Source organism: Numida meleagris, chromosome Z (genome assembly GCF_002078875.1).
Source record: "Numida meleagris isolate 19003 breed g44 Domestic line chromosome Z, NumMel1.0, whole genome shotgun sequence".
NCBI lineage: Eukaryota > Metazoa > Chordata > Aves > Galliformes > Numididae > Numida > Numida meleagris.
Genome location: NC_034438.1, coordinates 51518712 through 51532965, shown reverse-complemented (window position 1 = coordinate 51532965; position 14254 = coordinate 51518712). Strand labels below are relative to the sequence as shown.

The window sequence follows — 14254 nt, the reverse complement described above, 5'->3', positions numbered from 1 at the left end:
TGGTAAGGATTATGCTGAAAAATTGTGTTTTGTAGCTGAGAACTTGCTCTATCAAATAGTGTCATTGTGTTGTTTGTATGGATTGTAGATGCCATGGAAATAAATAGGAAGCATTACTTTCAGAGCGACCTGCATATATGCAGCCCAAGACAATTCCTCTTTACTCGGTGTGGTCCAGGCAAGCCAAAAGGTTGGACATGCATGAGGTAGTCCAGCCGTCAACCCATCACCACCATGCCCGCTAGCCATGTCAGAGAACTCCATGGAACTCCAGACATGGTGTTTTCCTGAATTATCTCCTTGAGGTCCATGTTGTGCATTTCTCCAGTCCACCACGGGCCCTCTGCAGAGCCAGCCCCACCTCTCTGCCTCCTGGCTGAAATTACAGCAGGCTTGCGGAGGACATATTCTGTTCTATTGCCCTTGCTGTTGATAAGGATGTCAAACAGTGTTGGTACATCACTGACCTCTGAGGAAGGGTGCTGGCACCCAGCTGCTGCCTGGACTTTGCACACCTGATTGCAGTGCTTAGTGCCCAGCAGTCCACCCGCTGCTCTACCTGCCCTCACTTTGGCTGAGGATGTGACTGAAGTGCATGCCTGCCAGCATTACAACTTGCAGGTTAAGATTATCTGGGGCACTGTTTCCATTTCACATATAACTTCACAGAAGAACCTTTTGAGCAGGCTCTCTCAGCTTTTTGATGGTTTTCATTGATTATTTTTGAGGAGAAAGCTACAATAAAACTGAAATATTTGCAGCAGAGGATGGCCAGATGCTGACACCACATGCTCAGATCAGCTGTACTTTCACCCAGTGCTTTGCTGCTGAACACCATGGGCAGAGGCTGCTGCACTATGGCTGTGAGGGGCTGCAGGAGGAGGAGGAGCCTGCACCTTGTATGCAGCTCTGGATTCGTTCCTCTATATGGAGGGGTCCTGTTAAGTGCTTGAAACAGGGCTCATGTGCTTCACACAAGGCCTCGGGCTGCTCTTGGCCAGGAGGATTTCTTCTCCACAGTGGCAATAAGAGAGTTAGTTAAACCAAGGAGACAAAGGGCAGGAAGCCATGCTCCAAAGCCACCTCATGCTAACAGCTGGCTGGGGGACAAGGGTGGTGGGCAGAGCAGGGGCCACCTGAGTTTTCCCCCTCTTCATTCTGACTTTGGAGTGAGCTTGGAGCGAGCATAACCCATGGTGCCTGATGAGGAGGAAGCTGAACCTGGATGCTACCTTACATTTCCACTGTCAGGCAACCATACTGCTGGATGCATATCTGCAAAGCTTGTGTGTGGAGCTGACAACTGCAACACACAGATGCCTGGCTTTGGTGTAACCACTGTGTTCCCCATGTCTTTTTGCAGAAAATTCCTCATGCACCTCCATGTTTTAATTCTTGGGTGTATGGTTTCAGGGGTGCAGTGAAGCCTGTTGTTGTGCACCATTCACAGGTTCTGGTGAAGATCCCTGCTAGATGATGTCCATAGACATCAAGCAATGGTGAGTCCCTGCCACACAGAGTGGGTGTTCAGCAAGGTGAAAAAAAAGATCCTGTATCAAACCAGGGTGCTTTCAGTTAAAGTTGCCCTTCCCTTGGTCTGAGAAGAGAAATTATTCTTCCTGCAGAATCAGAATTTCTTTTGTTTTCTTTTTCCTCAGGGTTCACCATCTGGGAGATGGGGGAAGCACAAAGTCTTAATCTTGTTTCATTCCAGGCCAAGTGAGCTGTCTGGCATCTTTTTAACATGTCTGTATATTTTAAATAACCTAATTTTACAACAGATTTGGAAGTGTCTTAAAAGTGCTGCAGCAGTTACATTTTCGAGTTCAAGTTTCATTTTCCTGCAACGGAAATCAAACTTGGAAGTTCTTGTTTTTACTGGTGCTAAATGCTCTTTATGTTTTAACATGTTCGCTAAAAAAACAAGAGAAAGTAAGAGTTATTTTGTAGCTTAAGTAGAATCATAGAATCACCAAAGTTGGAAAAGACCTCTAAGATCATCCAGTCCAAATGTCCACCTATCACCAATATTTCCCACCAAACCATGTCCCTCAGTGCCACATCTAAATGTTTCTTGAACACCTCCAGGGACAGTGACTCCAGCACCTCCCTGGGCAGCCTGTTCCAGCACCTGACCACTCTTTTAGAGAAGAATTGTTTTGAATTGAAACAATTACCTTTTTTTCATTTAAAAATACAGAAAATTATTCTAGGCCATCATAAAAAATACTGATTTATGCATTTATTGCTATTTTTAAGCAAGCTGTACTCTCAGAATAAGACTTACCAAAGTACACTTTCTGCAGCATTGTGGAAGGGCAGCATGCCTGAAAGAAACATTAGAGTTCTTCAGGGCTGACGGTATGAACATTTTGTCTCTCCTTGCAGGGTTACCCAGTTGGCTGTATACTGTCACACTCCTTCAAAACTCCAAAGACAAAAACTTTTGCTTGAGTCATGCATGTCAGAGAGAACTACAGTTCCAGGTAGGTAAATTCTACTCATGCCCACATCAGGTATAAGATGTCATCAGATGCCCTGTAGTAATGGCATCCACAGCTGCTTATACTTAGGTCAACCATATGGAGAAATGGCTCCCCTCTGCTCAAGTCAGGTCTTCATGTAGATTCTCTTGAATTTATTCAAAGACAAACCATTACAGAGACTGTGTTTCTGAAGCTCATGGGCACTGTGATCTAATAAGCCACTAGACACTGAGATTCCAGTTGGCATCAGTTACTGCAAAATCCATCAAATGCAAAGCTATGGCCTCATTTTGGAGAGGTCAGCTGCAGGATCTCACTTCTGGAGCAGTACACAGGAAGGCCTGCAGCCCAGAGGTCTGCATACACATGGATTCTCAAGGAACATATTCCACAATCAGCATGAGCAAATCTCGTCTGTACTTTGAGCTTCAGATACCCTAAGATTTACCAAAGCACATCATCATTTCTTTAAGGATTAAGACAGATTATACTATCCACTTCAGGCATGGAGTCCTTGCAAAAGCGCATTCTGCTTCCTGTGGCTGATGTCAGTAGCTAACATTCTTCACAGTGATCTCTGGTTTGCCTGAAGGCTTGGGCACCTGGCCCTTCACCTGCCCCCATCCCCTGGGCTAGACTTAAGTTATGCAGCAATTTTGCATTTGTTTTCTATTCTTCTATTAAAAATATGAAACTTGACTTACTGAGCAAATAACACACAAAAAAAGAGTGTTTGCAGAATTGCATGACCTACGCATACAGTACTGTAAAAAATGTTTTTTTTTATAGAGTCCTTCATGTATTTCTCAGATATACTATTGGTAGTGCTCAGTACATGTTAAGCCCTACAGAAGTTATATGATTTCCTGTCCTTTTGTGTACAGTTAATGACTTTGTACATTGCAGACATATGTCAAATATCATGCTAACACCACTCATTTGTTGAATCAGACACTCCATCAAGACCTCAGACAAATGGCCCGGTGATAGAATTGTTTAAGTACACAAATTAACAATCACCCATTACCAAAGTTGACATCTTTGTATTTGGATGCTGTTATCTGGTGAAGACCATACTACATCCTCTTGCATTTCTCGACTGCTTTGCTCCTTTTGGTGCAGACTGATGGTCCTCTACCTTGAAGTCTAACAAAATAAAGAGCAAACATTTGTTGTTTTGAGGTTGTGCAACCTCCTGTACCAGTTTATCTCCTTGAATCTGCTGATGCTGTCCTAACAGAGGAAGATGAAATGTTGTTAGCAGGAAACCTATTTTTTGAATTTGGCCTTGGTCTGTGGAAGGAAAATGACATTGCAACATGTCTTACATAAGAACACAGGACCAGGGAAATTCATTCATGTAATGAAATCATACAGCTTTCAAAAGCTTCTGGCTCTTCATGTTGGAATAGACTTAGGTAGAAAGAAAGTGTATGTTGCTGAAGAGTACTGATAACCTTCTGTACATAGAATAGGTGTGGCCTACAGTCAGCAGCAGGTCATAATTGCAGGATGTTGGGAAGATTTTGCTCAAATAGCTTGCTCAGTTATCTTTACCCCAAAAAGAGACAGAGGGGAGTCCAGCCCAAGGAGGAGAAGTTAATTAGCCTACTAAACTTGCTCAGTATGTCCAAAGTTCATAAGTTCAAGTTGTCGATAGAGCTTTATAACCAAAATCTTATTTGGTGAGAGTGTACAGACACCAACTGGAGAGGGATCTGCAAGCTTCTGCACAAGTCTGTGAGCAATGGCATCTTGTTCACCGGCCTCTGCATAAATAATTTTGTTTGCAAGGACATCTTGTCTGTAAGCCTCTTTTGTTTCACATGAAGAGCAAAAGCAAACTGTGAGAGAGCTAATACTTCGGTTATTGTAAAAGCACGTGCTTTGTAAGCACCAGTATGTATAATTACAGCTTTAATTATTACAACTTTATGAATTCTTAAGTAAATACTTTCTAAATCACTATGCAGAACTGTTGCAGCTCTTACTTTTCATTCATTTATTTGTTTGTTTGTTTCTTTGTTTTTAAGACAGTAAACCATAAAAACATTATGCCATGGATATAATATTGTATGTAGTCAGTTGCTTGAAATACACTTTTTGTTTCCTCGTTTTGAGCACAGGTCCTTCTCATTTCACTTGTTTGTCTCAGCTCTTGAATGGAGCACTTACCGTTGGTTATTGAAAGGATTGCGTGATGGCCTGGATTCCTGCTATTCGAATAATCTCTGAATTGCCTAACTTCTCTCCCCACATCCCCCTCTCCAATAAAACAAACATTGTCCAGACCACAGCAAACCTGGTTCAGTGAATATGTTTCTCCGGGCTGTACAGTCTGTCTTTTGGAAAAGGTTTTACCCAGCTCCTGTACCTGAAAAGAGCTTGATTTTATCCCTTAATGCTGTGTAAGAGAACAGCATGTGAGATAGCCCTGACTCAAATCAAGCGGTCTTGGTTTTTACCTCACTTCTCACCAGTAAGTAACATGACCCCAGGTCCACTTGGACTCCCGCTGCTTCCACCTGGGTGCTTTCCAGGCAGTGGTGTTGCTGGCCAGACTACAGCAAGGTACTTTGAGCCAAAGTAACAAAAAGGATACAGTCAAAAACATGCTCCCCTAAAACCCAATGCCTTCTTGCACATCAGAAGAACAGCAGAAAAACCAAAAGTAACACCAACACTGAAAGTTATTGTATTTTCAGTCTAGAGGCATTCCAGCAAAGCTATTCAAACAGCAATGTTACAGGCTGCCCAGGGAATCACTGTTCCTGGAGGTGTTCAAGGACTGTGTGGATGTTTGTGGTACTGAGGGACATGGTTAGTAGGCACAGTGGGGATGGGATGAAGGCTGAATTTGGTGATTCCAGAAGTCGTTTCCAACCTTAATGATTCTATGATTCTACGTTACTAATAACAAAAGACTTTATTAAATCACATGGACAAGCCAGTTTGACATTTCAGGTAATACTGCTGACCCAGTGCTGCTCTCCCAAGACCATGCCAGCAGACATCACCATGACTTCAGGACAGGTTGATGGCCGTGATTGGCACTATACTTGATTTTCATTAGAAGTTTGCTGTATCATCACCACTTAAGAAAGATTGTGTGTAGTATCAAGGCTGCATAACAAAGTAAAACAGGAAATCTGTGGTTTGGGAAATCTAGTTGGTGGATATCCCTGCAGGCTGAAGCACAGTTATTGTTGCCTGTATTATTGCTTTACGAATAAGATGAAAAAGTACAAATGGAACTGAATGGGCCAGAAGGAAAATTTCAAGCATGTATGAATATCAATGCAAATTATGAGCAAAATATCAATGAGTCACATATGAAATCAGTGTATGAGGGAAAAAAAAGGATGCAGTGAGAGAGAAATGTGTGCAAGTATTGGGAAATGTTGGAAACACTGAAAAAAATCTTGTTGTGTGCCTGCTGTCTCTCAGAGCACCCACAGGCAGTCAGACTGGGCTGGTGAATGCAGTGACTGAATAATTTTGATAAACCTTACTGTGGGAAGAATGCTCACTGTGACCATCAGACACGGCACCTTCTTTCACTGCAGTTACTGCAGGAAAATGAGCTGCTGTGAGGCTGTCTGTAGCTGTGGCGCACCTGAAATTATGTGTGTGTTTTGGCAGTGGACAGGGCAATGTGAGATAAACTCATTAATCAAGTGAGTTTACTTATGTTTAGAGCAATAAAATGGTAAGTGAAATAATATAGCAAGAATAAAACAAAGCAAGGTAATGCACGTAATCATTACTGCACAAGAGTAACTATGGTGATTAAACATTACCAGTTGCCCTAATACTTTACCATCATCCAGATCCGCAGTTGCTGGGAGCCCCAGTTGCAGTGAGGATTTGGCGAACCTTCCCCAGCAACTGGGAGGTCCTACACAGTGCGTCCACTCATGGGTGAGGTCTCCAACATTACTGCAAGCAGGTCCAGCTTTTGTACTGCTGAATAAACAAACTTACATAACTTCAAGGGAGGGGAAATCTGGTTTCATTCTCTTTTTGGATTCCACCTCAAGCCCGGTCAGGGCTCAGAGAGGAACCAAGGATGTTTGTGTACTAGTAGGCCTTTGACACCATGCTTCTAAACAAGGAAAGGTTAATGCATTCTCAAAACGTTTTATCCAAGCTACATATCTTGCTGATGATCAGACACTGATGTTATATAAGGCTTGGTTGTGAGGTTCATCTGGAGGCCAGCTTTGGTTCTGGGCAGGTTGTTCAGGCCTTAGTACTTCAGCGTGCTAAGTGGAACTTAGAGGAAAGGTTTAACAGCTAGGAAGTCAACATGACATGCACCCAGCTAACTTGATGCTGCTCATCTGACACTGATTACGTACCACTGGCCTTTGCTGTCCCATATGGGCCTCTGCATAGCTGTTAACACACCTTTAATGGCTGGACTTTCCTTGTGGTGCCATGATGGCACTTTGTCTCTCCAAGCGGTTTATCACCTGTTCATTCCAAAGCAAAAAATCTGCTAAATTTGGACCTGGGTACCAGAAGGCTGATGGTTCACAAGTTCTTTCAGGAAAAAGGGAAACTGCACTGTGAGACATGGTAGAGTGTAAGTGGCACAGTACAATACATACAAACCCTGCACAGGAAGGCTGTTAGGCAGAACACAGTTTTTTTAGAACTGATAACAGAGTCTGTTTTTTGCGTGTCTGATAAAGCACAGTGCTTCGTGGATGCAGCAGCTGACAAGGCAAGTTCCTCATACTCTTAAATAAATCAAAAACTACCAAAGTTAGCAAAGGGAATTGGACAAAATCTACAGCAATGCCTCTGCCCCTGGAAATCCAAGGCCATCTTTAGCGTATATAAGCCTAAATAAGGAATAGGGAACTCCATCTGCTTTCAAGCATACCGTCATTCCTAATTAGCTGACAAGCACTGTTGACAAGGAAAAATGCGAAAGAGAGAGCACAGCTGGAGGTCATGTAGTTGTGTGCACCATGGTGGGAGCTGCTGGGGAAGGAAGGTTGCAGCAGTGGCCAGTAGGTGGAAGTAAGATGGGAGAAAAGGGTCACGAGAATACAGGGATGCAGTCTGAAGACAGGGGTATGATTTACCTAAAATGAATGACAAAAATTGTCAGCTAAATTCTCAGAATGCCAGAAAACTCAGGTGAAGAGGTAAAGCAATGTGAGTTACGACAGCTGCTTTACAGACTGTGGAAGAAAGAGAGGTGCTGTGACACAGGGGATGTGGAAAGGCGAAGAAGGGTTAGAAAAAGAACGGACAGGCAACTCTTCTCCTCACACTAAGACTGTGTCATGGTTTTGTGATTTTCGGTTACTGGTATTCCACATCGTAACATCATGTAGTGGATGTACCTGGTTCTCAGAAGAGAAGGACTACTACAGTCCCCAGGGAACTTTGCTTCTCTGTTACCATTTCTGGACAGAGGGAAAAGATAAAAGATCACGAGATCTTGCAGATCACGAGACCTCATCCCTTTTTTCGCCCGTCTCCCATCCTGGCAGCACCTCGCTCTCCAGCCGTCTTAGAGTAAAGTAGAGTAAGTAGAGTAGTAGAGTAAGGCCTACCTTGATTTTGGGACATTCTCTCTGTATTGGATTTATCAGCTTAAATTGTAATTATATTGTATTATAGAGTGTTGTTAGGCATTCCGATATCTTATTTAGTAAATTAGTTTGTTTCTCCTCAGATTGTTGCCGCTGTTCTTTGCTCTCAGGGCCATCTCCCTACCCTTTTTCCCTTTTCCCTTCTCCCGGGGCATGGCCCTGTGGGTCCCCCGTCCCATTCGTCACGGAACTGGGCTGAACGCCCGTAAACTGTTGAGAGACTGGTTGCGGCCAAACTACTGATACTCTTGAAACATCCTTTGCATGGGCAAAACAGCAACTGTCTGGGGACAGCAGACATGGCTTTGCAGGTATCCAAGCTCACAGATGCCCTTCTGGTTTCTAGTGCAGATTTTGTTATGACTGTGATGATCTCTTGCATCTCTACTGTATAACATTTCTATTTGCAAATGTGATGATTTTTTTTTTCCCCAGGAGTTTCAGCCAGTCCACACATTCCAAATTATGATGAAGGGGACACCTTCACATACTTGCTGATTCTTCTGTCTGAGAACCATACTTTCCTAGTATGGTAATTTCTCCATGTTCTACAGAGCAGATACAGAAAAAGGCACAACTAGGCTCCTTATACGAGGATGTAATTCAGCAGGAACTTTGTGCAAGAACAGACCATAAACTCTATCCTATTGGATCACAAGGACAATCTTTCCTTCTTTCTCCACCTTCCTCCTACAGTCCCTCCAGTAGTTTGCTTTTTGTGATGGCGCTGCTGCATCACTTGATGATGGCAGATGCCAGAAAGCTGCTTTTAACTCAAGAAGGGAGGCTTATACTTGCTTGCTTTGGAAAGTCTGTAGCTCTATTGAATTCTTTCATCCAAAAGTTAGGGCAAGTGGCAGAAAGCCAGCAAGCGGGCTGGTGCTAGAAGCAAGAAGCCTCTGACAAAATCAGTGCTCAAGACCCACAACTGTTACTATGCAATCAGTGCCTCCGGTTTGATGAAGTTCTTCATAAAGCCTTGCAGAGTACCCCAGCATTCACCTTTGATAACAACTGAGACAGGCAGCTAAATAGCCTGTTTTTGCTGTCCTCGCTAGAGGAGGAACCAAGATGTAAAACCCTGGGTTACACTGCTTTGACAGTGGTCATGTGCACCAAGGAGGCAAAAGAACACACAGAAACACAGAACACACAAGACTTAGCAGATAGACAGATAGTTACTCAGCCTGCTATCCTACCTGTTCAGTATCTGCATGGATGAGATAGGGTACAGCAACTTCTTATCAGTGCTTTCCTGTTACCTTACTTCTACTTGCAAAGATGGGAGGACTGGACTCATGGTAGTTACTGAGGCCATGAACCAGTTAGCTCAGAACAAGGGAATAGACTGTATGAAGATATTCTTGGGAAACAAGACTTAGGTTCACAGACAATTCATTTGGAAGGAGTGAAGAGCTGTATGTATTCCTAGGGTGTAAGGGAAGAGACGTGGGGGAAAAGCACTTCAACGCTGACCAAAATTAAGGATAACCACTGGGTTCCAAGCAACTTGAGCTCATGGATTTATAGAATGGCCAGAGCTTGGCTTGGTATTCAAGATTAAGGGATGTAGATCTTGAAAATGGTTATACTTGGGACAGCTAAGTAGTAGTACACTCAACTATTAGGAATCAGAGGCAGGAAATTTGGATGTTTGATAGTGAAGAGATTGTCTGGCAAGGCAAACCTGACACATCACCTGCTACCTGACAAGCACTTTCTGTGCCTTCCTTCCCCATGCTCAGGAGCTCCAGTCAAACATCCTTCTTTCCTCTGCACAGAAAAGTGCAGCACAACACTGCCAAGGGGCTGGCTCTCCTCCTGTCAGAGGTCTGCCCATTTATTTTGTATTTTTTGAAGTCTACGTCATGCCATCCCTGGACGTATTTAAGAGATGTGTGCATGTGGTGCTTAGGGAAATCGTATAGTGGTGGGCTCAGCAATGTTAGGTGGAGGTTGGATTTGACGATCTTACAAATCTTTTCCAACCTAAATGATTCTGTGACCGTATGCACTACGGCTTCGAAGGCAAACCTTCCCCCAGTGCCGTGACTGTAGTATTGTCAGTATCTGTAGTTAGCTGTACAATGATGCACAGAAATAGGGGGAGCAGTGAAAGGAAACAACGCACAAAGAAGAACAAGACAAACTTGTCTAAGTGTACATCATACATTTATTACTGAACAACTCTCTCAACTCCAAAATTGGGCACAGGGATTAAAAATAAAACTTCATTGCACTACGTAGTAAAGCATTACTAGTAACTCTCATAAAAAATGTACAAATTTTGTTAAAAATTTATCAAGCCTTCAAATGATTTGGTTACAGATATTTATAATACATTTAAAACTACATATTAAATGATTCAATAGAGTATGATTTAAAGAAAACACTTGACAAAATATGATTCCAACAAAAGTCACAAGCTTTCAGAATCATTAACAGATCTGAAACACAAGTAGCAAAATGAGGTAACAATGTACCAAAGGAAAAAAAAAACACAGCTTTTATAAAGGCCCAAAGATAACTCACTTAAAAATGTGTTTTCTGTAAGTAAAATAAAAAAAGGTTGGTAAATCCCATCCCAAGTAGTATATGATGTGTTAACAGCTGTGAAATCACATTCAAGAGCCCGTATAAAACAGTATACAACAAAAGGCTTAAATTCTTTTTTGTAAAGAAAGTCACAAAACGAGACATTGGAATTATCTGTAGGCCTTGATATCCCCTTAAACTTCAAATTTAATTGGCAGTTTATGCCAAAGCCACAGCAGTGCCAATATGATAAAGCAAATGTCTTATGGACTGTTTTGGAGGGGAAGGGACAGGTGAAGTCAGGAAGGGAAGAACATAAAAAAACGTCTTGCTGGATGCTGGTGCTGCCTGGCACCACGGCAGGCTGAGAAGTTACACACAAATGTACAGAACACATGGCAGTGAACAGCTCAGCATGAATCCCCATCAATAGCCACAGCTCAGATTGGCTGTGGCTCATCTGAGCTGATCCACAACATGTGCACGTGTGCTGTTTATACACACTAACCACAGGAAGCAAGTCCACACACATCTGCAATAGACCCATGCAAACAAATGAACCATTTCAGAAGAGACAAGCCGTAAGAGTGCAACAAATCATTTCAGGATTTTACCAAGTTAGACCCTCCAACTCCTCGGTCTCCCAATGCCTCACAGAGTTCCACTGGGGAAAGAGACTTTACACACCAAGATTTCTCGATTCCAGAAAAAGGGTGACTTTCCCTTGGCTTCAGCAGAACGTGGATGCTTAGAGAAGTGCCCTCTTCCCATGCTCCAAGCTGAATACTGAACATAGTAGTGTTAGTTATGGTTAAACCTGCACACATAGAAATTTTTCTTTTGCAGCTATATAAAAGAGCCTAAGTTGTGTAAGACATGCGGTATATGCTTTTTTAAACAAGATGATTTCATTTGTTAAAAAAATAAATTTTACTATATGTCTTTAACCTGCTAGGTGTTACTGTGAAAGATTACTCTGTAACTCCTCTGGAAGAGAGGAGGAATTCTAGTATTTTGAAGCTGATGTAACAGCACGTTTTTATTTGTTTACTGTTCTCACGTATGAATAGGAATGGAAATACTCAGTGTTTTTGAGAACTACCTCTGTAACTACACAAATGGAGGCAAGAGCATCTGACATTGGGCAAAATTGTGCTTTTACTTCATCTACACCATGAGCTGTGATTGGTCTGTAGAATATTGAAAGAGGGCAAACAGCATGGAGAACATGTAACACTGAAATTATAATCGATACTAAAGTATAGCAGCGTACAAAAGCATCAGAAATGATAGAGAATGAACTTAAAGCTGAGACTGGCAGCAAGTTGCAGCAATATTGCTAACTGTGCCACTTGTGCTGCTGCAACTGAAGTAATGACACAATTCAGGAGAAGCAATTTGATGCGAGAAGTGCATTCTTTGAATAACTAAGGAATAGGTGGACGTTAGTATTTTGGTGGAATAGGCTGAAGATGGTAACAGTCTGAAATGTTGTAAATGGAGCAACTTTTTTTAAAAGCACAAAGAAAACACTATTCAGAAAGCAGCTGGACAGAAGCTACCTCCTGTTTAACAGCATTTTGTTCAGAAGGTGTTCCCGTTTTGTACTGCAGGAGTATTCTGGAAACTCAATTGCAAAAACAAAGGGAGTTCCTTCTTCGTATTACACTCATCATGAAAATAATGAGGGACAAGAAGCAGCATCAGGGCAACTGAATTCTGCAATGAGTGACCAGAAACCACCCTCTTTTGTGATACAACAAAAAAACCAGAAGTTCTACTTCTCTGAGAAAATGCTAAAAATTTTATTTTATTCATGAAGTTGCAGGAATAAAACTGTAACCTCTTACAAGTTATTTTAATCGTATACAAACTCCCTTGTAAATGACAAAGAATGTGTATGATTAAAGCCAATGCTCAGAAGCTAGAGGATTATCTATTTAGCAAGCACAATGGCAAAAAATGACGGGCTGTTGCACAAGACCCTCAGCATCCTTTTTGCTTCCTTTCATGAAGGAAGTGCATAACTGCAGCATCTTCAGAACTCAGCTCTAATCTCAAATCAACTGAATGCAATTATAGCCCAACTAGAAAAAATGAAAAGGAGAACAGGAACACACTGATATTCAAATTACCAATTGAAAATGTTAATATTGCTAAACGATTTGGGTGATATTGCAACTTTACATTGATAAAATAACTTGTAAATCAGCAAAGTAAAAATCTGAACTTTGTAACGTATGCTAAAACCCAACATTACTCATCTAGGAACAATCAATGACCCCTTTAGTGGTACGCACTTAAAGCCTGCAAGTAAAGGGAAGCATGACAGCTTGTTTGAATAGTAGGTAGACAGGTCCTTATACCTGTAAATACATCGGGGAGGAAATACTAAATGTCTGTAATTGCTGCACCCATTGTATTTAGTGTGCAACTGCAAACACAAGGAAAGGAACCAGTGTACAGTACTAGTACTGTTTAAATAACACACAAGATTATACATTGCAGCATAATTAATACTACACACATACGTTCTCAGCACATGCTGGTATATGGGTTCTCAAACACACATGCACACTCATTCCCAAGCACACTTCATGCATCCTCTCACAAGCAAACACATTCACACCACTCACTCCCACTCACAGTATCTGAAGGCTCTATATAAGGTAGATTGCTATACTGTTTGGAGCTACCACTTTTTTTTTTTCCTTTTTCTTTTATATAAAAGCACATGCTAAAAGATCACGTCCACAGTAATCTCGCAGCAACACTCAGAATGATCACACCAAAACCAGGGAATGTTAGTGCACACACAAAATTAAGCTAAAGAAAAAAATCTTTGGAGTTCCAATCACACTGTTAGTTAGTATAACAATCCCGTAGATGTGAAGACTAGTTATAAGCTTTATAATTGATTAAGTCACACAGTGCAAGTAAGGTCCATTGACCCTTTTGTGTAAAGGAAAAGGCTGGAAGCCACATGGGTAAGTTCAATAGATAGTTCATATATACACATGACCAGGAACACCCAAACCAGATTTGTGCTCTTAGTTTGGTCACTCTAATCACGATGCACTTCTGAAGCATCAGCTCTGCAAATTGGGCAGGTACGATTTGCCTGTAAAACCAGAAACAAAAAAGGGTTTACTGTAATGACAAACACATTGTTTGTATGACATGGAACATCTGTGATGACAATGTTGCTACTTTCAGAGCTCATGAGCACTCAAAAGCAAGAGACGACAAGGTGTGTTCATGCACTTTGTTAGAGTTTTATGTCTGTCCATTAAGAACTACGTTTACAAAAAAAGAGGATTTTTAATATTAAGAGATAAAGAAAAGCAGCAAACTGGGTTTTATCTAAGCGACAGTGGCTATATTAACGTAGATATGCTGTAACTGTAAACTGCAAGCAGATGAGTGCCAAGTAGGAAGTTGTACTGGGAGTTGCAGTGGAATCCACCAAAATCAGACAAGCCACCTTGGACTGGCAATAAATGCCCTAAATAAATAAATGAAGGTGCCATGTTGTCACAAGCTGTACTGATCAGCGATCACATCTCCTCATACACTCTTTATCCAGTTATTCCTAAAGAAACTCATCATACAGAGTTGGTA

General features: G+C 41.7%; 1 protein-coding gene across 7 annotated transcripts in view; it reads right to left on the bottom strand.

The window, feature by feature from the left end:
• RNF38 (ring finger protein 38) overlaps nt 10254–14254 on the bottom strand; it is an 88281-nt gene continuing 84280 nt past the window's right edge. For 6 of the 7 annotated variants that reach the window (XM_021380154.1, XM_021380155.1, XM_021380152.1 and 3 more), the window contains one exon: nt 10254–13754. In XM_021380154.1, coding sequence (XP_021235829.1) covers nt 13529–13754 — 226 coding nt within the window. In that variant the 3' untranslated portion in view covers nt 10254–13528. The remainder of the gene's footprint in view (nt 13755–14254) is intronic. The other variant, XM_021380153.1, reaches the window with a different exon arrangement.